A 27,658-nucleotide genomic window follows, 5' to 3' on the forward strand; every position below is an offset into this window, starting at 1 on the left:
TCCATCAGTCCTCATCATCATCCTCAATCAAATCCTCATCTTCATCAATCAATTCTCATCATCATTGATCAGTCCTCATCATCAATAAATCTTTCTCAATCAGTCCTCATCTTCATCTAATCATCAATCACTCAATCAATAATCATCATCATCAATGTCTGATTCTTTGAAAAGGGTCACTGACACAGAAGGGAATCAATCCCATGCCATTGGCTCCACTAGCCAGCCAAGCTAATGAGCCAGTGAATGTCTACTTGTAAAAGAACCCCTACCTCTTTACCTCCAATATTCCTATGTCATGTGCATGGCTGAACCCGAATTGTTCATCTGAGCGCTTTGAGAGACTGCAACAGGGTATGATTTGGGAATGACATATTTATGGGCCCATAGGCGTGCGAATGTGCTTTGTGACATTGGATATGATTGTGAATATACTTAAGGAGTTTATAAGGTATCCAAAATAAGTTTCCATCTCTATACATTTGGGTGAAGATGATGGTGCCAGTATGGCATGACTTTTGAGCATCTGAGTCCACATAAGGTCTAGAATGTTATATGCTTTTTTGCCTGTGCATGTATATTAGAAAGATAGGAGCCATGTATTTGCACAAAGTTCTAGGGTCCAAATTTTAACCTTTGAAGAACTGGGGAGTTGGGTGAATTGGGTGACTCCTAAGGGCCCAAAACCAGTATGTGTGTACATGAGGAGGGCTCTGTCCCCCTCTTTGGAAATATGTTGGTCTCTGTGGGGGTTTTCAAGCCAGGATGAACTGAACCTGTCCATTTTTCTTTCCCAGAAGAGACAGAAGGAGGAGACACCACATGTCGATGTGGGAGCCACGCAGCAGCCACCTGTATGTGTGTACATGTTTGTGTGTTGTGAGTGGTTATGTGTGGTCACAGAGATATTGTCATCTTTGTCCTTCCTAGGGACAAAATGGTGCAATGGGTGTGTGCACATCAGTGGGAAAGTGTTCTGTGTTCAGGTGCTGTACGTATGCATCTCTGTACACCTTTCAGTGTGTGGGTATGTTTGTGTGCATTTAAGGCATATAGGCTCATGTACTGTTCTCCATTCCTTTTGGCTTATGAGTGAACAAGTGATGGTACATACATGTAGGTAGGTCTGCCTCCTTAGGATATGCATTTCTGTGTGCTACGTATGTAGGTGTGAGTACAGATGTGTGTGAGTGGGCTTAGTCATCACAGTTTGTATGAGTGGGCCCATATGCCATCTCTGTTCATGTGGGTCTGGATGGATATGGCCACGTGTGAGCCTATTTTCATGCACTCTTATGTGTGTCTTCATGTATGTGTGCTCCTTTGACCACGGAAGTGCCTATAGATCATGAGAGGATCCACATTGAGATGCCCAGTTGTAGTTCATTCAGCAACAGTAGGCACTGTGGTATCATACCAGGATAACACCCAAAGGTTCAGGTGACTCTCCTTTGGCATTGGGTGGCACTGCTAGCTAGTTCTCCTCGTTCTGTCAGAGAGGGATGCATGCTATAACTATACATAATGTTGTTATACCCCACTGCACTCCCATTATGACTCCTTTACTTATGTCTAACATTGTACTTTTCTATCTTTATGGCCTGGTGCCACACCATACCTGGTGGCATTAATAATTATCAAGCAGCACCTCTGTTGAGGGGCAGAGAAGAAGGGAAGGAAAGATAACTGTTGGCCAGAATAGAGGATTAGATTGAGGTGTGACTTGAAATACGTGAGGAAGAAGGGTAAGATGTCAAGTGGCTGAGAGTGGAGAGAGAAGGGGAATGACAAGAAGACAAGGCCGGGTAGATGATATACAGCAGACAGGAGGAATTCCTAGATCCAGAGGAATATGGAACTGAACCCTGGAGCTACTGGTTGTCCTCTACCACCCACCATAGCTTCCCAATCTCACTCTTTTGTGACTGGAAAGTAGATATCATGTTGAAAAAAATATCCCTTGGCACATGAGTTTGGAAGCAGTCTACATTGATTCACTCTCTCTCACACACACACACACACACACACACACACACACACACACACACGAGTTTTTATTGCTACATGGGCTTATGTCTTAATGTGCTTCACGTTTACAGGTCCTGGGCTCTCTCACATTTGTCCGTCACCATGCACCCCACCCTGTACTTGCCCTTTGAGGGCTGCCTCAGGGCCCCATGCTAGCTGTCTTCCCTAGCTTACGTCCTTTAAGCTCTAATCAGTCTTTTGGCTTGTTCCCCTTTGTCAGGAGGGAGAGGAGGAGACGGCACCACATGTCTGTGTGGGAACAGCGCACCAGTCAGCTGAGGAGACACATGCAGATGTCCAGCCAGGAGGGCATCAACAAGGAAGAGCCCCCTCCCATGAATCCCCTTAATCCCCTCAATCCGCTCAGCCCTCTCAACCCCCTCAATGCACACCCTAGTCTCTATAGGAGGCCCAAGCCCTTGGAGGGTTTGGGACTGGAGAAGTTTGAGGAGGAACATGGGAACCGGGGAGACTTCCATAAGGGCGAAGGCATGCAACAATCAGAAGAACCAAAGAGTCCTATGTCTAGGCCCAAGAGGGAGCAGCAATGGCTTTCCAAACCGTGCCATGGAAACTGTGACCCAGTGGAGCAGGAATCAGGAGCCGGAGAGGCAGTTGTCGGCTTTGAGGAGCGAGCCCGGCACCGGCAGAGCCAGCGCCGTAGCCGGCACCGACGAGTCCGCACTGAGATCAAGGAACATGCCGCGACTGCTGGAAGCAGGTCCGGGAGCCAGGACAGAGGCCTGGATGAAGGAACAGCCACTGATGGGGAAAAGCACAGGGACTCTAAGGGGAGTCAGGAGGGGAAGGAGGTTTCCATTCATGAAGAAGACAGAAGCAAGGAGTTAAAGAGGTCAGTTGGAATCATACTCTCAAAGGGGGTGGCATTGACTGAACAACATGGCTTCGTTTTAATCTTTGCTCTATTCCTGATGTAAGGTGTAAACCTGTCCATCACTCAAATTTCCCATTTATGAAATAAGGATGAAATACCTTTCTCCTTCCTTCCAAACTCACTGGGTTATTGTGGGACTAAAATGAGATCATAGAAGGGAAAACACTTTGAAAATAACTGCCATATTTTCTTAGTCCTGCTTCCCAATGCCTACTACCCCTCATACTGTGAATGTAAAAAGACATAAATATCTGCTTCTAGCAAACACATTGAGAGTTTACCCTATACCCAGGAACAATCAATGAATCAATCAACAAGTTTGTTTAGATTGCTAGATGCTAGGAATTCAAAGACAAAAACAAAACAATAAAACTCAAAACAAAAAGTCCCAGTCTTTAAGGGCCTTCCATTGTATTGGAGGAAACAACATGCATATACATAAATATGCATAAAGGTGAATACCAAGTAATCTAAAGGGCCCTATGGTAGCTGATGTTCTCACTGAGATAGAGGCAAGATGGCTTAAGGCAGACCCTTGTCATACACCTGCAGTTAGGGACTGAGCCATGGGTAAAGAGCAAAGGAAACAGAAGGAAGAACTAGACAGTAGAAATAGTCAGTGTTAAAAACTGCAGAGAGGTTGAGAAGGATAAGGACTGAGAAAAAAACACTATATTTAGCATTTCAAAGAGTACCGGTCATTTTGGAGAAAGGAATTTCAGTTGAGTGACAAAGTCATAAGCTAGATTGCAAGAGTAGAAGAAATGAACGGGAGAAGTGGAGACAGATTTTTCTAAGAGTTGGGCTAGGAAAGGAAGGAGGGTTTTAGGATGGACATGAGTTTTAGGGTATATTAGGGACAAGTTAGGGTTTTTTTAAGGATGCAGGAAACATGGAAATGTTTAGAGGCAGCATGTATGGAATCAGTAGAAAGGAAAAGATTGAAGATTAGAGAGGAAGATGTGTAAAGAGGCAATCTGATGGAGGATGTGGGAAAGAATGAGATAAAAGACAAAAGTAAAGAGAATGGTCTTGTTGATGAGAAAGGTTACCTCTTTATTAGAAACTTGAGTAAGACGGGAAAAAAGGGAGATGATGTGAAGTGGCTTTGAGATGCCGAGAAAAGGAGAAGAAGATTATGGCAAATATCTTCTATTTTCTCAGTAAAGTATGAGGTGAGGTCATCTGCTGAAAAAGGAAAGGGAGGTGTGGGAGGCTTGAGGAGAGAAGGGAATTGTTTGAACATCCTCTGTGGGTAGTGTGATAATCATTTAGGGAATAGTAAAAAGATCACCATGAAGAAATGGGGGTCAGTTGAGGTTGAATAGCACCAATTTGTAGTGGACCTTGCCTACAAGATTGTGTAACTTCCTTCTGTACCATGCCTTAGCACCTGCATAGGAGGAGGGCAGTGGTGGGAGTAATTCTGGCTTGTCAAAATGTGGGGGGGTGATGGAGATGAAAGAGTAGAGGACAGTATCAACCTGTAATGGTCAACTATAGGGTCAGGATTTGGAAGGGAGGAAAGGGAATCCAGCGCAGGCGTGATAGACTGGAAGAGCACTGAGGTTGGAGATATTGTTACTCACTATGAGAGCAAACTAGGATTAGGAAGAGTGAGGCATTGGTAGAAAGGGAATGACAGAGGATTATGGTGAGAGAGAGGAATTTCAGAATTCTTTATTGTAAAAGTGGAAGACTTCCATGATGTGATAATGAGATCAAGGGTGTGATCATTTCTGTGTGTGGCTGATGCAAAGTGAAGGAGAAGGTAATAGGAGTTGGGACATTTGATTAACTGAGAAGTCAAAGTGTTTAGAGGGATGAACAGTATGTATATTGAAGTCCTCTACTACAGTGGTAGGGGTTGGGTTGGAAAGGAAAGTTGTGAGCTGAGTACTCAATTCCCTGATTCCTCAATGAATTCAGATAAAAAAAATTCTGAAGATGAAAGACTGGAAATGCAACATTTGATTTAGGGTCTATAGGCTGCCTTTTTAGGGTGGACTTGATTGAAGTCAGGAAGACTTGAGTTCAAATCCTGCTTCATATACATAGTAGCTATGTGGCCCCAGGCAGGTCACTTAACAGCCATATGCTGCAGTTTCTTCATCTATAAAATGGAGATAGTAATAGTCCTTACCTCTCAGAGTTATTGTGAGGATGAAGTAAGATGATACTTGTAGAGCACTTTGAAAACTTTAAAATGCTATACAAAATAATGTAACCATTACTATGACTATAAGCATTTTGCAGGGGGTACCAAAGTAAGATGTTATCAGAGACAGGCAGAGAACCCTAGTTCAGCATTCTGACTTCAAATTCCATGCTGCCTTTGGGGGCAGGGCCTTATAATATTAGTACCATTTATATGCACATTTTATATATGTATATATATATAAAATCAGATTTTTTCCTTATAAATATTATTCCCATTTTACAGAGGAGGAAAATTAGATTCAGAGAGTTAAAAGACTGTTCTCAAAGTTTCATGGCTAGGAAGTAGGGGAGCTAGGAGCTGAGCATCTAAACACAGTACACAAATCTCCTCTGGTATCCTCAGAGCAGAGGTGGGGAGCCCATTGCTAAGTGGTAGGAGACAGAACTAGGAAATGAGTGATTACCATTCCAATACCCTAGCCTCATGAGGAGCTGAAGTAATCTTTTTGTGGAAAGTCAGGGATTGAGGATCACCATCTAAACAAAAACTTCTAGTTCTTATCTGTTTTTTCAGCAAATGTTGTTTTCCCTCACAGTCTAGAATTCTCTTCTTAGTTTCCCTTTCTATATTTGCTTTCTCTTCAAATGCCAGACTCTTCTACTTCCTCCTCCTTGACTCCAGACTCAAAGTCTCATGAATGCATTGATAAGGAATTTTTTTAAATTGTGTAATTTTAGAATGAATTAAGAGCAATGTAAATACTCAAATGGCTGTGTTATCTCATCTTTGTGGATCCTGGTTCTACTACCTTCCATCTGTGTGAACTTTTACAAGTCACTTAATTTTGTTAAGACTCACTTTCTTCATCTGTTTATATAAGGGGTTTGGGCAGATGAAGTCCAATGTGCCTTTAAATATTTGGTCTTAAATTAAAATTAAAATTAAAATTAAATTTGGTCCTAAATTCTATCTAGTGATAGAAATCATTACACATACATGCTTGCCTACTTCCAGAAAGGAAATGGGTTGGTCACATGGTGGAAAAGAGGGATGGCAGGTGGACAGTCTGTATGATCCATCTGAATCCTTTTTGAGTTCAGGGAAAACAAGGAAGAGAGGCAGAGTATCTAGGAAAATGCATGTGATGGTCCCACTGGACCCTGCATTGGTCAGAACACATCTGGGTATTGGGTTCCAAATAAGGGACCACCTTTTGAAAAAGGCATTAGCAAACTGGAACACATCTAGAGGAAGGAGACTGGAATGGTCAGAAAATCAGAGGCCATGCAATGGTATGCAAGAATTGGCTAGAAAACCTGAGAATGTTCAACCTGGATAAGAGAATGATTGTGATGGATCACTTTGATAGATGTTTGTGTTAGATGTTGTGATGATATATGTTAATCTTTTAGAAGATAGATTAAATGTATTGGACTTGACTTCAGAAAGTAGAACTAGGAGTAGTGGGTGGAAGTGGCAGAGAATGAAATAGCATAAGGATGTCCTGACAGCTAAAGCTGAATAAAAATTGAATGGGGTTCCTTGAGGCTGGAGGATGACCAAATGTCTGAGATATTGTAGACAGGATTACTGTTCAGGCATGGGTTGGACAAGATGGCCAATGAGGTCCCTGCCAAATTTGAGAGTCTGTGATTCTTTTGCCAATGTCCCCAATGAAGAAATGAGCTTCCATTCCTATTTTAACCACCAAGTCACCACACTTTTTCCTCCTTTTTTTTACCTCCTCTTTTCTTCTCAGAACCAACAGCCTTATGGTTCCTAGAGGCTGTGGGTTGTCAACAGCTGCCGATGAAATAAGAACCCCCCTGGTCCTCCCTTCTCCAGAGCTAGAAACAGGAAAGGACACCAGCCTGACAGAACAGGAGCAGGAGGGTACCAGTGAACAAGCTCTGCTGGAAGATGTGCAGCTGGATGTGGGCCGGGCCATCAGTCGCAGTGAGCCCGACCTTTCGTCCATAACAGCCAATGTGGAGAAGGGAACAGAGAGCACCAGCGTTGCCGTTACCATCCCTGACATGGGCACCTTGGTGGACTCCACTGTGGTGCACAGTGAGGACATTCTCCTACACCATTGGTTCCTTTACTGCTACAGGCCTTTCACTATGTGATCTGTTTGCTATTTTCTCCTGATCTTCTAAGCCCTGGGGGAGTAGGAATGGGAATAATTTACACTTACTGTTCATCTAGTTCAGACACCATAGTTATATTAATCAGAAAACAAAGGCAAAGAGATGAGATAACTTCCCTGAGATCATATAAGTAGTCAAAGGCTGAGTCAGTCCTCAAAGCAATGTTTTCTATCAGTTCAGTTCTTTTTTTTTCTGACTACACCATATTCACCAATAAGGTAGAAGGGGCGTTGGAATAGAGGTTGGGAGACCTGGAAATCCTGATGCTGCCACTAATGTCTGACTTTGGGCAGCTCCTTAAACCTCTTTGTGTCTTAACTTCATCTATAAAATTAAAGGTGACAGTAAAATGATTTCTAAGTATCTTTCCTTAGAAATATATAGGGTATACAAACTCTATTTTTGCAAATAGATTTCAATAGCCATTCCATGAAACCTCATTGAGTCCTGACAACATTAAGCAATCTCTTATTCACTCTTCCAAATCCTCCAGGTTAGGAGACAGATGTTACCATTATAGCCCAAAAAAAGGAAGTACAGAAATCAAATAATCCCACCCAAAGAATCTACACTCTAAATTCCCATAATTACAAGACTGTTTTCAGAGTATTTTTTTCTTTCCTCATTTCCTTCCTTGCTATGTTCTTTTTAATTCCAGAACTTCTTTTACTGCATTATCTCTCCTTTACTCTCCTCATCTTTTTTCCTTCTCTCATTTTTTTCTTCTGTTATTTCACCTTTTTATGCATGGTATAGTGGAAAGAGACTAGTATCTGGAATCAGAGGACATTGAACCAAATCCCTTCTTTGATAATTGCTATTTGAATAGTCTTGGGCAAGCCACTTCACCTTGTTAGGCCTCAGTTTCCTCATGTGTAAAATAGGAGGTTGGATGAGATGACCTCATAGATCTCCTATGAGGCTGTAGACTTCTCCAAGGAATTTTTGAAAAGCAAAATCTCCCTTTCCTAAAGGAATATCATAATCATCTCATAGGATTTCATATCTAGTGTCTTGTTTTTCCAACCAGCTGAAAAGTTAGGAGAATTCTTGGCCTTACCTCCCAGAAAAGTAATTTTAAATGCTGTTTATAATTTTTGGAATATGGAATTTAGATTTGGGACTTAAATTTTTGGAAATTAAATCCTGGAATCTAACTCTAATGTTATCCCAAGTAGATAAGGATGGAGCCCTAAGAGTGTGGAAGGCTATGGATTAGGACATAAGTAAAACTATGCTTGTATAGCAATTTCTTCCTGATGATTCTAGAATCATAGTAATTTGGAGTTGGATTGGACCTAAAAATTATTTTGTTCAGCTTTCTCATTTTATAGATGAGGAAATCTAGATCCCAAGACATTATATAACTTGCCTAAGATTACAAATCTAGTTAGCCACAGGTCTGGAAATCCAACCCAGATTTCCTAACTCTTAGCCCAGTGCTGGTCCTACTATGTTATACTGCTTAAAAACATTAGAATTGGGGCAGCTAGGTGGCTCAGTGGATAGAGCTCCAGCCTTGGAGTCAGGAGTACCTGAGTTCAAATCTGGCCTCAGACACTTGACGCTTACTAGCTGTGTGACCCTGGGCAAGTCACTTAACCCCAATTGCCTCACACACACAAAAAAAATAATAACCAAAACGAAACAAAGAAACAAACAAAAAAACCATATTAGAACTTAACTCTTAGTACCATGGAGAGCAGGGAGTTAGGAGTAAGGGAATATTGGGGATATTAGGCCATATTATTACAAAGCTCTTCTGATAATCTCTTGTCACTTAACTCCCTATTTGACAGGATCCAACAGCTTATCTTATAGCAAAGGTCAATTGTAGCATTGTCTAAAATATAACTCTAGGTGAGACATCTATCTTATTTTGATAGAGTTGATTTCTTGTTGGCTATTTTGGTTAGCAAGTTACTTGTTTCCTATCATTTTCCATATAGTGCAGAAGGTTATGGATGACAAGTCACAGCCTAAGAGGGAGAGAGAATAAGTTTTCTAGTAATTGCCTCAGACTGATTCTTGTTTAGTGGCTTGTGGAGGTTAGTGCTTTCTTTCCCTCACCAACCTCTGCCCAAATGCCCAGTAGCCTGGTCAATGCTCTAGTACTGTTGTGGTAGGTAATATAGTTTGCAAATGACCCTATTTGTTTCTCTTGCAGTTAGCAACAAGACAGATGGAGAAGCCAGCCCCTTGAAGGAGGCAGAGATTAAAGAGGATGGAGAAGAAATTGAGAAGAAGCGAAAGAAGGAAAAGAGCTCAAGCACAGGCAAAGCAATGGTGCCCCATAGCTCCATGTTCATCTTCAGCACCACTAACCCGTGAGACAGCTTGCTTTGCTTTCCTTTCTTTACTATGCTCAGGAACAGCTACATGGGAAGAGGGTGGGGAAGGAGAAATTGAGAGGAAGGAAAGACTTACTTAGGCTTTTCTAGACTTTTCAAATAGAGTGTGGCCTTCTGTCTGAAGCCTTCTGGGACTGAGAAAATGAAGTGTCTATTAGTCTATTAGTTGACTTGTAGAATTAAACCATTTCTAAACTTTGGACCAACCTAAATAGTACTTCGCAGCAAGAAAGAATGAGGAATGCATTGAAGGCTGGATATCAAGAATAACTGGGAAAAAAAGCAAGAAAAAGAATAACTGGGGGCAGCATATCTAGATGCTCCCAGTTTATTCTCCCTGGCTTCATATGTCTAAGAAATCTCAGACATGCTTACTTAGAATTTGTGTCTTGGCTTGCATACTGTAGCCTCTAACCAATCTGATTGTCATCCCCTATTGGGGTATTAAATCAAGGGTGGTGCCTGGGAAATTAAATTGTATTCCCTTGTATTTCATTGCTGGCAAAAGCCCAGCCCAATGAAGGAGCCTAGAATCTGGGGAGCCAAGGGGGAGGGCTAGAACGAGGTGCCAGCTCATTGGTAATTTGGCTGTCCCACAGGATTCGAAGGGCATGCCACTACATTGTGAATCTACGCTACTTTGAGATGTGCATCCTTTTGGTTATTGCAGCCAGCAGCATCGCCCTGGCTGCTGAGGATCCTGTCCTGACCAACTCAGAGCGGAACAAAGTGGGTGAATGTGGACTGCTCACCAACCCTCTCCCTGACCTGGGCCTCCAGCCTTGATCTTCACTCCTTTTTCCCTTCTACTCCCCTTTTCCCTTCCTCTTCGCCCCATATCCCTGTCCAGAATTCCTGGGGGACAGATAAAGGAAAAAGCCTTTATAATTTAGAAGATTAATCAGTGGGAATAAGGTATTGAGAACTGCTTATATCCCTGGCCTTTGTCATACCCATTAATCACAGCAGGGTGTGGAGAACACTAGGGCTTTTATTTCCCAATGATCACACTGATGTGATTCTCTTTTTGTGATTAGGCAAAGCTTTCAGTGTTTCCAGGAAGCAAATGATCATCAGTGGGGCAAGACATGAGTCCAACACAGGAATATGTGTGTATGTCCAAACATCTGGGGATAGAAAAGAATAAGTCAGGGGCTAGGAATAATATAGATCCCAGAGACTTGAGCTAGACAGGAATGGAGGAGATAATGAAGGTGAGTCATTTTGTACCCAAGAAGTTAATGTCTTACAGAATCAAATGTTCTTTTAAAAAGAAATGGACTTCAGTATGAAAATGATGAAGAAAAAGGTTATTTAAAAAGAGACTTGTGACCAAATGTTTAAGGAGGTCATAAAGTTAAACATTGTCACAAAGAGGAGAACGGGAAAAAGTACTAGTATTGAATATTTAAAGCTAAAAGAAAAGTATGTCTACTGTGAGAAGAAAGTATCTAATGAGCTCAAGGAATGTCAAGGTAGGTATATATGGTCTGTCAAAGGAAGAACCATCTAGTAAGGGTCAAAGTAAGAAGAAACAAGTAATGGTGGTAGGGTACTCTCTGATGAGAGGTACGAACATACATTTATGTTGACATGGTAACAACAGTGGAAAGAACTATTGCCTTCCTAGGGAATGTATTCTAGCTATGACAGACAGCTAATTGTCCAGCACTTATCAGACTGAATGATTACTACCTCCTAGCAGTGATTCTTTGGGGCACACATAAAGAAGATGGAGAAGAAATTGAGAAAGCATTACTAAATATTACCAAGTGTTGTACAAGAAACCAAAGACCTCAGGGTCAAAGACAATGCTTCTGTTGATGATTCTGATCTAAATCAAGGCCATCAGAAGAGAAAGACAGGTTTTATAAGTGGACTATTTAAAAAATGGTAGCTGAGAAGAGAATTTGAATTTTTTGACCACAGAGCAAAATATGAGTGATAGGTTTCTGGGAAGGACAGAATGTATCTCAGTAAGACTGGTAAGAATGTGTTTGCCTGGAGTATATCAGATTTAATAAAAAAGACTTTTTAAAGAAAAAAGGAAGGGAGACAATATCTACAAATATACAGCAAGTTATATACAATAGAGAGTAGCTATAATATAGGCAGAAAATAGTGGGAGGAGCAACCAGAAACTCTCAGGACATAAAATCCAAGAAAGTAACCAGCAACAAAAGCTGCATGTCTATACATAAATTTACAAAGTATTAGTATCAAGCAAGATGAACTATATGGATTCTTATGTAAAGGGACAAAGGGACAGGTCGATGTGCTATCTATGACTAGACTATGGCTCTGGAAAGGCATAATTTATTTAAAAGGGAACAGAGAATAGAATTCAATAACCTAGGGTTTGATAAACCAAAGAATACAAATGCCTTGGGAAAGAACTTCCTAGTTGACAGAAACTGCTAGGAAAACCGGGAAAGCAGTATGTCATAAATTAAACTTAAACCAACATTTTATACCATAGACAACATTTCAAAATCAACATGTGACATCAATATTAAAGATCATAAAACTAAAAAAATTAAAAGAGAAGCTGCTCATATCCCTTTTATAACTATAGGTAGATACATTCTTACCCAAACAAAATATAAAGGTGATTATCAAAGATAAAATAGATACTTTTGATTGCATAAAACTTAAAAGATTCTGCACAAACAAAATGAATGCCTCTGGGTTAAGAAGAGAAGAGGTTGGATGAAATTTAAAACTATGAATAACCATATAAAAGGATGTTCTAATTATTAATACTAAGGAAAATGAGGATCAAAACATTTTTTCATATTATAGGTTTCACATTATACCCAGAAAACTGATAATGTACACAGAATTATACAAAATTATCCACAGAAAATCAATAATGACAAAAGATGGGAATATCCAATGTTGAAGGAATTGTGCAGATAGGCACACAAGTGCATTGTTGGTTCAACTAACAGCCAACAATAATCAGTAAAACTATTTTGGAAAGCAATTTGCAGTTATGCAAATAAAATGACTAAAATGTCTATTCCTTTTGACCCAGAGATTCCTTTATTAGGCATATAACCCAAAGATGCCATTGATGAGGAGAAAGCCCCTATACTTATAGTAGGAGATATTTATGGTAGCATTTTTATTTACCTTAAATGTAATTTCATCCTTCAAAAGGTTGATGGAAATTTCTGAATCTGATTTTTACCAACATGGAGGAACTGTTTTTTGGGTTACAAATAATGTAGCCTTTGGGAAGAAGTGACCATTGAAGTTTAGAATATCTGACAAAGAAACAAAGGAATCCTGGACATAGTCTCATATATATCATATATATCATAAAATAGACTTTGTGGGGCAGCTAGATGGTGCAGTGGATAGAGCACCAGCCCTGGAGTTCAAATCCGGCCTCAGACACTTAACACTTACTAGCTGTGTGACCCTGGGCAAGTCACTTAACCCCAATTGCCTAACCAAAAAAACAAAAACAAACAAACAAAATAGACTTTGAAGCCTTGAGAGAAATGAAAGGTAGAAATTCTATGCAGAATGAGAGCTAAAAGAGGGATGGGAAGTTCTTAAAGATGACATTCTGAGGGTAGAAAGTGAAACAATTCCTACCTACAAGCAGGAAGAAAAGGGAAAGTTGTCTAAAGAGATCTGTATTGATGCACAGAGGACTCTTTGACTAACTTAGCATTTGAAAAGACCTGTACAAAAGATGGAAGGATAATAGAGATTATCTGCTTCCTGATGACATAGTTATGTAACAATAGTGTCGGGAATGTTGAGCAAAGACTGCTGAACCTGAAAATGAAAGCCAAAAACAACAAAAGAGGAAGGCTTCAGGAGTTATAGATCATCTAGCTGTCTTCAATAAATTCAAGTCACTAGACTCAAAGGAACAACATAACAGGGTTATAAAAGAATGACCAGGTGTGATTGAAGAATCAATGACAGTAATTTGTGAAAGATTACAAGAACAGGAGAGTTATGAGAGCTGTGGAGCAGATCACATATCCCAATTTTAGAATGGTGTTTGCAAACTATAGGATACTGATCTTGACAGATTCCCGGGAAAATTCTAGAACAGGGTTTCTTAACCTAAGCTTCATGAACTTATATATATATATATATATATATATATATATATATATATATATGTATATATATATATATATACATACATACATATATAGCAATACCTCTTCCAAAGTATTTTGTTTCCTTTTTAGTCCTATTCGTTTAAATTTATTTCATTTCATTTTACACATTTAAGCATTATTCTGAGTCCACTGGCCTTACCAAATGGCCAAAGAGGTCTATAATAAGGAAAAAATAGGAAAAAAAAGTCAAGAATTCCTCTTCTACAATATATTACTAAATAAATGGTTAATGAACATTTAGAAAAGGAAGTGGTGATCACAAAAATCCAGCATAATGTCACCAAGAATCAATCCTGCCAAACTTAATCCCATTTCCTTTAATAACAGGATTATTAGGTAGATAAAGAGGAAGCTATATAGTTTACCCAGATTTAAGTAATGCATTCAGTAAAGTATCTTTGCTATTCCTATGGAAAAGAGAGAGAGAGAGACTAGAAAACAGTATGGTTACTTTGAAACTAATTTCCTGGTTTTATCTAAAAAAGTTAATAGTAATTCATTGTCAACATGGCAAGCTTCCAATGGAATGCCCTAGTAGCCTATGGTTGGAAGTGTGCTATTTAACATTTTTTATTAATGACTTGGATAAATAGATATATGGTGTGCTTATCAGATTTGCAGATGACACAAATCCAGGAGGGATAGCTTAACAGGCTAAAGTATTGCGTCATATCTAATAAGACTATATTTGATAGACATAAATGTAAGGTCTTACGCTTGGGTTCAAAAAATCAGCTTCACAAATACAGAGTGGGAGAGGTCTAGATCAATGATAGTTCATCTGAAAAAGACATAGGAGTTTAGTGGCTAAATCCTAGTATGAATCAACACTGTGATATGGAAGCCAAAATAGAGAAGACAAATAAATCTTATTATTTTTTTAATTTAATTTTTTTTTTACATGGGGCAATGGGGTTAAGTGACTTGCCCAGGGTCACACAGCTAGTAAGTGTCAAGTGTCTGAGGCCGGATTTGAACTCAGGAACTCCTGAATCCAGGGCCAGTGCTTTATCCACTGTGCCACCTAGCCGCCCCCGAAGACAAATAAATTTTAGGCTGCAATAAAAGAAACATCATGTCCAGGATTAGGAAGGTTATAGGTCTATTGTACGCTGCCCTAGTTGAACCACATTTAGGGTATTGTATTCATCTCTGGGTACTGCTTCCAGAGGACAGCAATCTGGATGGTAAAGAGTCAGTCTCAAATTCATGAGAAATGAAGATCAGCTGAAGAAAGTAGAAATGTTTTAACTTGAAGAGAAGACAGGGAGAGAGAGTTGTGACATATGGTGGTTATATTCAAGCATTTGAAGGGCTATAGTATTTGAAGTATAGAGAGGGCTTTATATGAAGCTTCTAAAGTATTAGTGGCTATAAGTATTTAAAGAGTGATTAGGCTTTTCCTACTTGGTCTCAGAGGGCAGAACTAGGAATAAGTGTTTAAGTTTCAGGGAGACAATTTAAGCTTAATAACAAGGAAATGTTTTAACAATTAGAGCTATCTATAAATGCAAGAAGCTGACTTGGGGGATATAATGAGTTTCCCCACTTTGGTATGTTGTATAGAGCATTACTGTTGAGTTGTGGATTGGATTAAATGGTTTCTGAAGTTACTTCTAACTCTGAAATTCTGGATAAGGAGAGGGAATAATAAATAATAGCCAAGGACAAGACTTAGGTTTTCATGGTCCCAGGGAAGACTATGCCATTTCATTTTGAATCTCTTTCTGTGAGCAATGGTTCTGAACCATTATTCTATAGTACAAATGTTTGAAGGTATGTGGGGCTATGTATGTGGGGATGTGTAAGAAGCTATAGGTGGGGGCAACTAGGTGGCGCAGTGGATAAAGCACCGGCCCTGGATTCAGGAGTACCTGAGTTCAAATCTGGCCTCAGACACCTGACACTTACTAGCTGTGTGACCCTTGGCAAGTCACTTAACACCCACTGCCCCACAAAAAAAAAAAAAAAGAAGCTATAGGTGAGCCCTTTAAGGATGGTGGTCAAGCCTCATCTCTGCCCCTAAATTTTTACTGGTTTGTTTTGCAGGTCCTGAGGTATTTTGACTATGTTTTCACTGGTGTGTTCACCTTTGAGATGGTCATAAAGGTGAGAATCTTGAAAGAAAGATGAAGCTTTCTAGGGGTTGGGTATTGGTGGGTAAGGTAAAGAGTCAAGTTCTGGGCTTGATCTTAGGCTCCATATTTGTTCTGCTAATGCTGAACCATTCCTAGTTGTGCTGGCCATTAAAGGAAGTGACATAGTAACATTCACAATAACTTCTCTAGCATTGGTCTGTTCATTTTATATATAAGAAATTCTGTGGAATTCTAGAGAACCTTCTTGATGTAGGAGTGGGCTCATTTTGCTCATTCATCACTACCAAGAAGATAGAAGAAAAAGACTGTGGAAACTAATTAAGAAGAAATGGATTGCAATACAAATTTTTCTTATAGGTAATTAAACATAATATAGATATGTACCTATGTGAGATGATGTAGGTACAATGTTCATAGTCAAGAAAACAACATAGGGGCGAGTACCTTTTTTCCCTTGACAAAGTCTGGAGTCTGTCATATGCCAAGAAGTTATCCTTGGCTCAAGTACAAGCTTCCTCTTTCAGGGAAATGTAAAAAGGAGAATCTCTGAAAAGGTTCTAGGCAGTCATTTGGACAGTTTTCAGTAGTTACATCATGGGCAGGTCTCAGTTTTACTAAAGTAGCTCATACTTTATCTATACTCCAGGTGGAGCCAAGTCTAAAAGTTGCAAGGCATACAACCTCTTTTGGCAGAACCTATGAATAGAGTTTAAGTAGATACATCCTCTTTCTAGGATATTGGTGCCAGTATATAAAGTCCTAGGCCAGAAAGGAGCCTTAGAGAGTCCAGAGAGGAATAAAGGGGCAAAACCTACTCTAATCAAAGCTTTATCCAATACCAACTATTAATCAATCAATAAACATTTATTAAGCACCTACTATGGGCCAGGCAGTGTGCTAAGTACTGGGGATACAAAAAGAAGCAAACAGCAGCAAAAGACAACTATTCTTGTTCCTTCTAGTCATCTATCCCAAATCCCTGGGAGGAGAACATCATTATCATTATGTATATTTCTTCACCTCCAACTTGTTCCCCAGTTACTTAATATCTAGGCTGTTAGCTCTCTGGGTTTTTACAAGTCAGAATCAGTAGCTCTCAGAACGTTAATACATGAAAGAACAAAGCAATTTTTCTTGGCAGTTAAGGATTCTGGTTATGTTCCCTCTCTAGGCCAAAGTGGACCTAAGGTTATAATCTCTCCCCGTGCTGTTATTTGAAAGGACCCCTTTTCCTTTTCTTCATTATACTCACAGACACCCTGCTAGCTCCTGAGACCCCTACAGACCCTGAGTGTATTGAGGACATTGACTAATAGCCCAAGGTCCAGAACAAGTACCACCTTTCTGCCTGTTCATTTCAGGACCAGCTTGAATTTATTCAATGAATTTTACAATCTTCCTTTGCAGATGATAGACCAGGGCTTGATCCTGCAGGATGGATCCTACTTCCGAGACCTGTGGAATATCCTGGACTTTGTGGTGGTAGTGGGGGCACTGGTGGCCTTTGCTTTGGCGTAAGTGGCTTTTTCCTTTTTCGAGTCTGTTCCCTGCCTTTCTTCCTGGGGGAAGCTGGGCCAAGAAGAAGAATCTTCTTATCTCCACCCAAGAAGGGCTCTATTCACAAAATGGTTTTTATTGTATGACCTTGTTTACTCTGTTCCTAACTGAGCCTCAGCCCAACTTCTACTCAACTTGAAAGCCTTTCATGGTCCTTTGAAACCCTGTGATTCTTACAAATGGAAGAAGTTGTAAGAAGAATTTGGACAGAAAATAAATGTCTTATGGAGAGACAGAATTAGGCTAAAGAAAAGGTGAGCTATCCAGAAGTAGAAGGGACTGTCTTGGGAGCTAATTGGTTTGGCTGTACTGAAGAAGGCCTTCAATGAAAAACTAAATGATGATTTTTTTTTAATCTCGAAAAGAAGAACTCCTGCAACTTACATTGGCAATTAATTTAGGAAAGTAGAAGAGGACTACAAAAAGGCTGAACAGTGTTCATCAAGACCCTGAATTATTTTTCCCCAAATATTACTCAGTTTTAGTAATGACTGATTTTTTAACCCATTGATATTAGGTTCTAAAACAGAACTTTCATCCCTAATTGAAGCTAGTTGGAAATGAGGGTTACCCAGGGTGGATTTGGAGTACTGTCATCAAATTTTGGCTTTGACCCTTACCACATCTGTGAGTTTGGGCACATTTCTTGGTCTTTTGGTCCATAAGTTTCTTCACCTCTAACATAAGCACTGGACTGAATGACATCTAAAGTCCCTCCTGGCTATCAATCTATAATCCTATTCTGAACTATAGCTGGTAACCAGAGATGTTAGTGCCTCCTCCATAACTCTGTGTCTAGAGATAACCAGAAAGTAGAAAAAGGAGATGACATTTAGGATCACTCATTGGCTATAGTCTGCTATGGAAGCACAATGTCCAGGACTAAAGAGGTGATAGGCCCACAGGACTCGGGTCTGATCAAATTACATTTGGAATATCATGTTGAGTCATGGACATCACACTTTAGGTAGGACACTAACAAGCTAGAGCTTGTCTAGCAGAGCATTGCAAGGATGCTGGAGACTCTTCCATAATCTTCCTCCAACATGAAAGATACTTGTCTCCAGGGCTAACATGTGGAAGACAAAGATTTTGACTCGATATAAGAAAATATCTGTAAAATGAGGGGATTGGACTCAAGGTCTCTTTCAGCTCTAAGTCTGATTCTATGAACATATGAAAGCTTTGAAATAATTGGAGACATCAAAAAGTGGAATCTACTTTTTCAGTACCCTGTAAACTCTCTGTCACTAAAGAGTTTCAAGCAGTGGCTAGAAGACCACTTGACAGGAACATTATAGGGGGATAGCATATTTCCAGGGTACAGGTTTGACTAGAAGGTTCCTTCTAATTTAGACTCTGATGATGATTCCTTGGGTTTTCCCCTTTCAAATTTAAGGTTGTTAAGGGCTAAAATTCTAGCTAAACTGTCTAAAATATCTAATGAGTGGTCGCCAATAAATTATAAGCTTTAGCAAGAGTTAAACTTTTAAGCATTTATTAAGGAGAATAAGAATTTGGTAAAGAGAGAGAAAAAGGCCTAGATTTCTATCTATTAAAGGGAGAGCACATTTCTAGCTCCGCTCTCCACCAGAGTCCAGAGGAAAAAAAGCGCCAGAGCGAGCGCCAGTCTCTTCCTTCCTCCTCCCACTAGCCCGCGTCACTTCCTGACTCCTGGTCTTGCCCTCAAAGACCTTCGCTTCATGGGCAGAACTCTTCTACAGTTAAGTCTCCAGCAGGTGGCGGCATTCCAATCGTTACAGTCCCCCCTGTTGTTCCTCAAGAAACAAAATGTTTCCTTGACGGAACAGTAAAAACAATATAATAACTATTGCTAACTAATAATATGTGAACAACAATATAGAAAAGGAAGAGAGGAAAGTTTTGTCCAGAGGGGCGATTGGTTTTTTTGTCCTCATGAACCGACGCTTTGACATTAGTCTTGCAAAGGAAGGGCCTCTGCAGAGAATACATGTTACAGATGGTGTATATTATAACAGAAAGAGAAAAAAAAAACAACAAAAACAACAAATCAAAACTGTTCATTTAAAGTCTCTGAAAGTCTTTTCTCAGATGTCCTCTAGGTGTAGTCGTGGAATGGAAGTCTTTTCAGGGGTTGATGTGTGGATGCTGGTAATCAGCCAGGAAAATTTCCTACAAAATTGAGCTTAACACAACTTTAAAATAGCTTTGTCAATAATCAAATCAAACAATGAAAGTTCTCAAAAACATGTCTAAGGGAATTCATAATCTTAGTTGTTACACATGAAACATATAATAAAACAAAAATCGAACCATTCTTTAAAATTATATTATTATTATAGTCCCCCTTTATGGAGGGTAATTGAGAAGACAATTGCTGCGATATTAATTTTTTAAAATAATTTTTATCTTTGTTTCATCATTTTTTGCATCATCTGCCTAATTATCCTCATGCCATTATGAGAAATTTAAAAATCTAATATAATTGGTAACAGGTGTCAAGGCCAAATTCAACACTGTATTTATCATGACACCTGAGATAATTATGGGGGTTACCATAAAAGAACAGAGAAATGATGGGATATGAGCATTCCCACACTTGAGCAATATGTACTGCCCATACAGTATGCCAGGCTTAAAATAGGTGGATGGAATATACGTCCATGCCACCGAACATATTGGAGGAAACTGAGTCAGACTTAATCAGATCCATGGGATTAAGATGTCCATGGCATCAGGCATATAGGAGGGAGCATAGAAGCCAGGTGTAGAAGTGAGATGGGTGGGATCAATACTTCCAGCCATCTGTACAATATTGTGGGGAAAAATAAAATAAAATATTAAACCAAGAGAATCCAACCTCAACATTTGTCAAAAGCCGTTCCCTCGGCCATACCTTGACTTCATGCATGTCTCCCCTCATGTGACAGTTCAGTGTCTGCTCTTGCATGTATTCCTCTTGTGATTGGATGGCATCTTGGCCAACTGGCATCTGATAACTCAGAATAAAGGCAATTAATGTCTTAAATGATAAGTTCCCATAATCCAAGTCTCATATGGATTTAAAAATTGAGGATAATAAATGATTGCAAAAAATGTGAATACATCTTGACTCAGAACAATATATAATTATGCAACAATTTCAAATAATACCCCCTTTTTTTTAAACTTAGTATACAATTACTTTTTGAAAAATCTGAACATATTTAAATACAAGTTAAAGCACAACACAATCCTAAAGAAAACTTTTTTGAAAAAAGAAAACTTTTACAAACATTCCCCTCTTTTTTTTTTAAAATATGCTTATCAAAAATAATACTTCTAGAATCAATTTACACTTGCCATGGCAAACAATTTGCCAGGGAAATGCTTTAAAGAGTTTGATCAAATAATCAGTTGAGAAAAAATAACAAAAACAAACAACTCAGAATATGGGAGCACAATACTCCTAGAATTAACATTGTATAATAAAATCAAAACCATCTTGCAATGTTTCAAAATTAGATAGACAAATGAATAGAAGAAAATACACATGGAACAATAAAAGACAATGAAATTCAAACTAGGGAAATCTAAATGAATATGAACTTAATATTAATAAGAGTATTATAAAATATAAACTTGATCACATGACTATAAAAAAACTTTTACAAATATTCTCCTTGTTTTAAAAACTAAATATAAAACACAATCTCAAAAGCATGAAAATCTCTATGAAAATAAACCCATACCATTAATTTCAAAATGTATATGTAATAGCATAGAAATCCTATGTAACCTCTGAACTGATATTAATACTCTGAGTGAATTCAGAACACCTTTGATTCCGATATCTAAAATCCCCAATACTCATATCAATACCTTGCTGCTTACTTCTACATTTCTGTAAAATATATACCCTTCCATGGCAAAAGAAGCGGAGTCTTGAACTATGTTGATGATTGTCATTCTTATTCGGCTTAAGTTTTTCTTCTTTAACCCCTCTATATTGTCTGTCAGTCTTTTCACCATACAAATGCTTTATAAGATTACTAATTAAAGACAAAAGCAGGTTAGCAAAATTATGAACAAAACGAGCATATCTGGAATTTAAAGGGTTTTCTAAGGTTGTCTCAGAAGCACAGCCCCAGCCTGGCTGTGCCTGAAGCTGCAAATGTAGTTAGAGAAAGTTGAGCATGCGCATTAGATCTTTGGACTTCCCGGGCAGGGGAAGCAATGGGCTTGGCCATGGGGGGAGTAGAGGGTGGGGTCTGGAGAGGAGGGGAGGGACCAGCACAATTTGAATCAGACTTGATTTTGAACTCAGGCCTGGATTCCTCTTCCCCCACTTTGCCTCCAGGTGCTAGGGGATTAAAAACTTCTAGAGGGTGGGTCATTGCCTCCAGGCATGCAAAATTAGAGCAACAATTAGTGTTAGAATTGGGAAAAGCTGCAGGAATCTCTTCAGGTTTCTCTGAAAAAGCATGGTTGGGAGAGGGAGTGATATTTCCTTGTGTGAGTAAGTTGCTGGCTCTTTTAACAAAAATAAAAAGAAAAATAGAAAATCCACAAAAACAAAGCATTAACATGATCTTATCCCCCATTTGTCTGGTTAAACAGACTAAAATCAAAAATAGGGTAATTAGGGAGTTTAAAAGGTCCATTCGAAAAAATTTAAAGGAAAACACAGCCAGTACACCAGTACTTAGCAGTTAAAGGGAGAGGGAGGGGAAATTTCTTACCCAACCAGAAGATCAGAAGACTGAAGTTTAGCTTTCCTCTTCATGGTCAGCCATCTGTTAAGGGCTAAAATTCTAGCTAAACTGTCTAAAATATCTAATGAGTGGTCGCCAATAAATTATAAGCTTTAGCAAGAGTTAAACTTTTAAGCATTTATTAAGGAGAATAAGAATTTGGTAAAGAGAGAGAAAAAGGCCTAGATTTCTATCTATTAAAGGGAGAGCACATTTCTAGCTCCGCTCTCCACCAGAGTCCAGAGGAAAAAAAGCGCCAGAGCGAGCGCCAGTCTCTTCCTTCCTCCTCCCACTAGCCCGCGTCACTTCCTGACTCCTGGTCTTGCCCTCAAAGACCTTCGCTTCATGGGCAGAACTCTTCTACAGTTAAGTCTCCAGCAGGTGGCGGCATTCCAATCGTTACAAGGTGTAAGAAGGATTGATTCTTCCATCCAAATTTATGTCTCTGAAGTTCATGTTTCTGACCTCTTCTATTCCTGCATTCAGCCTCAGAAATCTCTCTTAATGAAGCAGATCCTTCTTTCGAATAGCCTCACCTCCACCTCATAATCAGCCTGTACAGGACTTTAGCATAGCACCTCACAGTCAAAAGACCTGGTCAAATCTCAGCTCTACCATTTTCTTATTGTGTGACCCTCAGTCTCAGAATCAGCATCTGTAAAATGGGGGTAATAATTTTGATATTACTTACCTGACAGAGATGATGTAAGTAGAGCACTTTAGAAACTTCAATTACTATAGGAATATGAGCTCTGTGGTTGAGCTTTTACTCAATCTAAGAAATAGCTCTGACCTCAGGACAGCCCCCACATTAAGACAAATCAATGACCTCAGGAATTTAACTGTTGAATAATTCATTAAGCTGGGGGTTGCTTTGGCTCATTTCCATAGTTTGGGAGCATCTATACTGTTTGGGATTCTCTTGGTGGCAGGCTGGGGTGGTAGCACTACTAGCTACCCAGACTCTGCTTACACTGTTATCTGGAGGATGATTCTCAGAACCAAGAAACAAAGAACCAGTCTCTGTCCGTCAGTCTCTAATTACTGCCATAGTCAGTCCTAAACAGTGTTTGTATACCTCTTCCTACTGCCACTCACCAACAACATCTCCCCAGTCCCAGGTCCACATTACTAAATAACCTACCCATACGTCAGTTCTCAACTCACACTTTTCCCAAAACACCACCTCATAGTTTACTAGTCAAAGGCAAAGGTCATTTTGTCACTACTTTAGGGGCCTTTAGGCAAAGGGGCCCAGTCCAGGATAGGAAGAAAAAAAATAATAGAGACATTGTGGTTCTCTGGTGTGTAATTTAAAATTCTAAATGTGGGTTCTAACCTGCCCCCCCCATAGTTTTGGGAGGAAACTGGCTAAAATCACTGATAAATGAGTTTAGTTTTTTAAGGGTTTATTAAAAGATATAAAATAGTAAAGAAAGAGAAACATCAAGAACAGATTTCTTTTTTTTTTTTTTTTTTTTTTTTAGTGAGGCAATTGGGGTTAAGTGACTTGCCCAGGGTCACACAGCTAGTAAGTGTTAAGTGTCTGAGGCCAGATTTGAACTCAGGTCCTCCTGACTCCAGGGCCGGTGCTCTATCCACTGCGCCGCCTAGCTGCCCCAAGAACAGATTTCTTATAGCATGGAAATCCTAGCCTTCCTAAACCTCCCACTTCTGAAGTTCTCTGCCACCACACCGATGCCTCGCACCAAAAGAGAAAGAACTCCTCCACCAGCGTTCACTCCCTCCTTCCTGTTCTCCTCCCAGAAATGGGAGGTTCTTCAAGCTGATTGGCTTGCATCATTAAAATTCATTGGTTCACTGGACCTGAAGGTGGTCTCGATGTAAAGTTCAAAATTTTTAGCTTCTGAGAACAATACCCTCTTAAGTACCAACCAGATGTGCTTACAAACGAATCAGCAGTCAGTCACTCTCACTCATTTAAATCAGTTTAGATCAATCTCCAGGTGGGCCTCTGAGTATCTGCTAAATCCCCTCGTTTACCACATTCCATTATCTTGACACACTGGAAAAAGAACTGGGCCTAAAGTCAAAGGACATGGATTTGAGGACAGACACTGCTGTTGGGGATCTGTGTAACCTTGGTCAAGTCCTTGCTCTTCCGGAGAACACAGATTCCTCACCTGTAAAAGACAGGTGAGTTAGCTGATCCCTGAGATCCCTTCTAGCCCTAGATCCCTTTCCCAATCAGTCAATCAATAAGTATTTATTAAGCACTTATCATGTGCCAAGTACAATGCTACAAATTGGGTATTCAAAGAAAGGCAAAAACAGCCCCTACTCTCAAGGAGCTCACAGTCTAATGGAGGTGAAAATGTGTAAATTAATAGTCACATATACCATATATACTGTGTAGATGGAAGATAGTCTTAGAAGGGAAAGCTCTAGCAGATAGGGAGGAAGGAAGGAAAGGGCCAGGTTGTGAAGAGCTTTAAATGACAAATAATGAATGGATAAATGATAGTAAATGATCAAGCATTTATTAAAGTATATCCTCTACTACACACTGTGCTAAGTGCTAGGGATACAAATGCAAGAAAGCAAGACATTCTCTGCTCACAGTCTAACTGGGGGAAGACTGCTTAAAGGGGAGCCTGATGATAATGATGAGGTTGAGGACAATGGCAAAAGGGCAGGCAGTGTGGTTGGATTTTATATTGGAAATAATAAGGAACCATTGGAATTTACCAGAGAGAAGGGAGTGGAGTGGACACAGGATGTGTGTGTGTGTGTGTGTGTGTGAAAGTGACAGAGTTTGACTTGGCCTTTAGTAAAATCACTTTGGCAGCTATGAGGGATGATGTGTAAGAATTGGAGTGGGGAGAGACTTAAGACAGAGAGGTTGATTAAAAGGCTCTTATGATAATTCAGGTTAGAAGTGATGAGGGCCAAGTGAGTAGAGAGAAGGGGGATATATAAAGGAAATGTGAAATTGAAAATGATAAAATTTGATGCAATTTTTTTTTTGAAAAATATCATAAAAAGTGAGAAGTTGAAGATAACAACGAGGTAATGAACCTGGGAGGTTGGGGATGCTCTAAAAAACAGGTGTATCTAGATCTTCTACCTCACAAGATTTACATCTGGAATGGACCTTAGAACTCATTGGTCCAAACTCTTCATTTTATAGATGAGGAAACTGAGGTCTGGAGGGGAAAAGTGCCCAGGGTTTTAAATAAGTAGCAGAGCCCACACTTCAGCATTCCATCTTGAAGCTATTCCATACTGCCTCTCCTTGATAGGGAAGGTGTAAGACTAAGGAGCTAAACTGAAGGGAAAATGGCTTCCTAGAATTTAGGAAATGCAACTTAGCATCCAGAATACCTCCCTAAACCTACTAATGACAGGCTGTACTATTAGTATCAGCTGGATCAGCAGTCAGAATAATTTCACTTTCCCAATATTTCCATGAGGAAACTGTCAGAGCTAACCAGACTCAATTGTCACCCTCCATATAAATTCCCTTGTAACATGTAGACAAGCTTTTCCCAAGGAAATTTCACTTAAATTCCTATTTTCCTCTAAGCATCTGCACTGTTTTTATAGCATTGTCATCTCTGGCATAGACTTAGAATCATAAACTGTTAGAGCTGGAAGTGACTTTATATATTGATAGTCCAGGCCTCTCATTGTGAACATAAAGAGAACCCAGCCAAGGGGAAATTACTTGCACAAGTTTGTCTGGGTAGTTAGTGACAGAACCATCGGAATCCAAAGTCTGATACTCTTTCTCGTGCTGTGTACTAATTCTCTCTTCTAGCTCCTTTCACTTTCCCCTGAAGAATCACAGTACCTGCCTTCTGGTACTACTAACCTTTGCCTTTTATAAGAAATAAGTATTCCCTTAAAGCAAGCGTTCTTAACCTGGGGTCCACGAACTTGTTTGTTGGGAATTCTTTTTTTTTTGTATTTTTAATAGTTGATAGCTATTTCAATGTGATTATTTTCCTTTGTAATTCTATATATTTTATGCATTTAAAAACATTATTTTGAAAAAGGACCATACGCTCCACCAGACTGCCAAAGAGGTTTATGACACAAAAGGGAGTTAAGAATCTCTGTCTTCAAGTTTTTAAGTTTTAAAAAAATATCCTTCAACTGTAATTCTGAATTAAAGCCTATTGATATACTTGTAAAGTGAATCATAGGAGTGGGACTTCCTGCACCCTCTCTCTATCAAATATGAAAATAATTTGCTTATATTATTTACTGCTACTTATTCTTCTCTCAGATTCTGGCTTAGCAGAATAATTTGTCATTCTTTAAAGAAATAGGGGACAGGGAAATTAATTTAATGAACATAAGAATGGACAAAAATAAAGAATCCTATGCTTACTTTTTTTTTTGGGGGGGGGTGGCAATGAGCATTAAGTGACTTGCCCAGGGTCACGCAGCTAGTAAGTATAGTAAGTGTCAAGTGTCTGAGGCCATATTTGAATTCAGATCTTCCTGAATCCTGGGCTGGTGCTTTATCCACTGCACCACCCAGCTGCCCTAGCTATGCGTACATTTAAGAGCAATTTTACATTATTTACATGAAGACTGGATATAGAAAAAGAGTCTATATTGACATACAAAGTATGTAGTTCTGTGCAAAGTATTTAGCCTGGTCTCTAATTGTTTTCACTTTAGATCTTTACTAGTGTTTGGAAATATAATATGAGTGTAAGGGGGCTGGAATGGGAGGGTCAGTTTCAGAGGGAGCCCTCTGCATGTTCATATCGCACTGTCTCTCATCAGGAGAGCTGATACCAGAACCACCATGTGCTGTGGGTTTGTCATGTGTCTTGTTCTTTCTTTGTGCCCTTTGGAACAAGGCGGTGATGGCTTTAGAGTTGGTGGCAGGGGAGGGAGCCTGAAGTCCTCTCTGTTGGTCCTCAGTTCAGGTACAGTGCAGAGGGCCACAGGGATCCACTAGGGTCTGGGGCTCAAGCTCACTTGATGGATTATGAGTTATAATCCATCACTTGCCTTTAGTGTACCACCTTCTGAACATTCTCCCTTCTCTTTCCTTCATTGAGATATGAATGATATTTGCTCATTGTCTTTTACCCACTCTTTTTCTCTATCAACCCATACTATCTACCTCCTTTGCCCCTTTCTCCCTTTCACCTGTTCACTGAACTGACTCATACTGCTCTTTTCTCCTGCCACTTTCTCTAATACCTAGGTAACTCTTCCTCTTCCATGCAAATTGCTCACTCTTGTGGCTCATATTCATGCTCTGGTGCTTTGAATTTCTGCTGTGCTCTCCTCTCCTTTCTCTTCCTTCCCTTCTTGATTCATCACTCCTTCCTTCCTTTCCTCATTTAGAGCACCAGAGAATTCAGCTCTCTTGGCATCTTGGTAGAATTGACCATTCCCACCTCTGTGTAAAGAAATGGAGAAATAGGATGTTAAAGAAAATCATTGAATTTGCATCCTATTTTGGGAACTGAGTATTGGGGCATCGGGTCAATTGGAAATTTCTTTGGTGGCTTTTCAAATGTGTCTCTCCCTAGGTATTCAACCCCCATTCCTGTATTCTAAC

The 27,658-nt window shown here is 39.6% G+C and overlaps 1 protein-coding gene across 1 annotated transcript in view; it reads left to right on the forward strand.

The window, feature by feature from the left end:
* The window catches only part of CACNA1E (calcium voltage-gated channel subunit alpha1 E), a 649,518-nt gene that overhangs the window by 542,144 nt on the left and 79,716 nt on the right, over positions 1-27,658 (forward strand). The window contains 7 exon segments of the mRNA XM_043963674.1: positions 798-854; positions 2,249-2,881; positions 6,844-7,154; positions 9,402-9,561; positions 10,185-10,314; positions 15,786-15,845; positions 17,243-17,349. Of these exon segments, the coding sequence (XP_043819609.1) occupies positions 798-854; positions 2,249-2,881; positions 6,844-7,154; positions 9,402-9,561; positions 10,185-10,314; positions 15,786-15,845; positions 17,243-17,349 (1,458 nt within the window).

Source organism: Dromiciops gliroides, chromosome 4 (genome assembly GCF_019393635.1).
Source record: "Dromiciops gliroides isolate mDroGli1 chromosome 4, mDroGli1.pri, whole genome shotgun sequence".
Taxonomy (NCBI): Eukaryota; Metazoa; Chordata; class Mammalia; order Microbiotheria; family Microbiotheriidae; genus Dromiciops; species Dromiciops gliroides.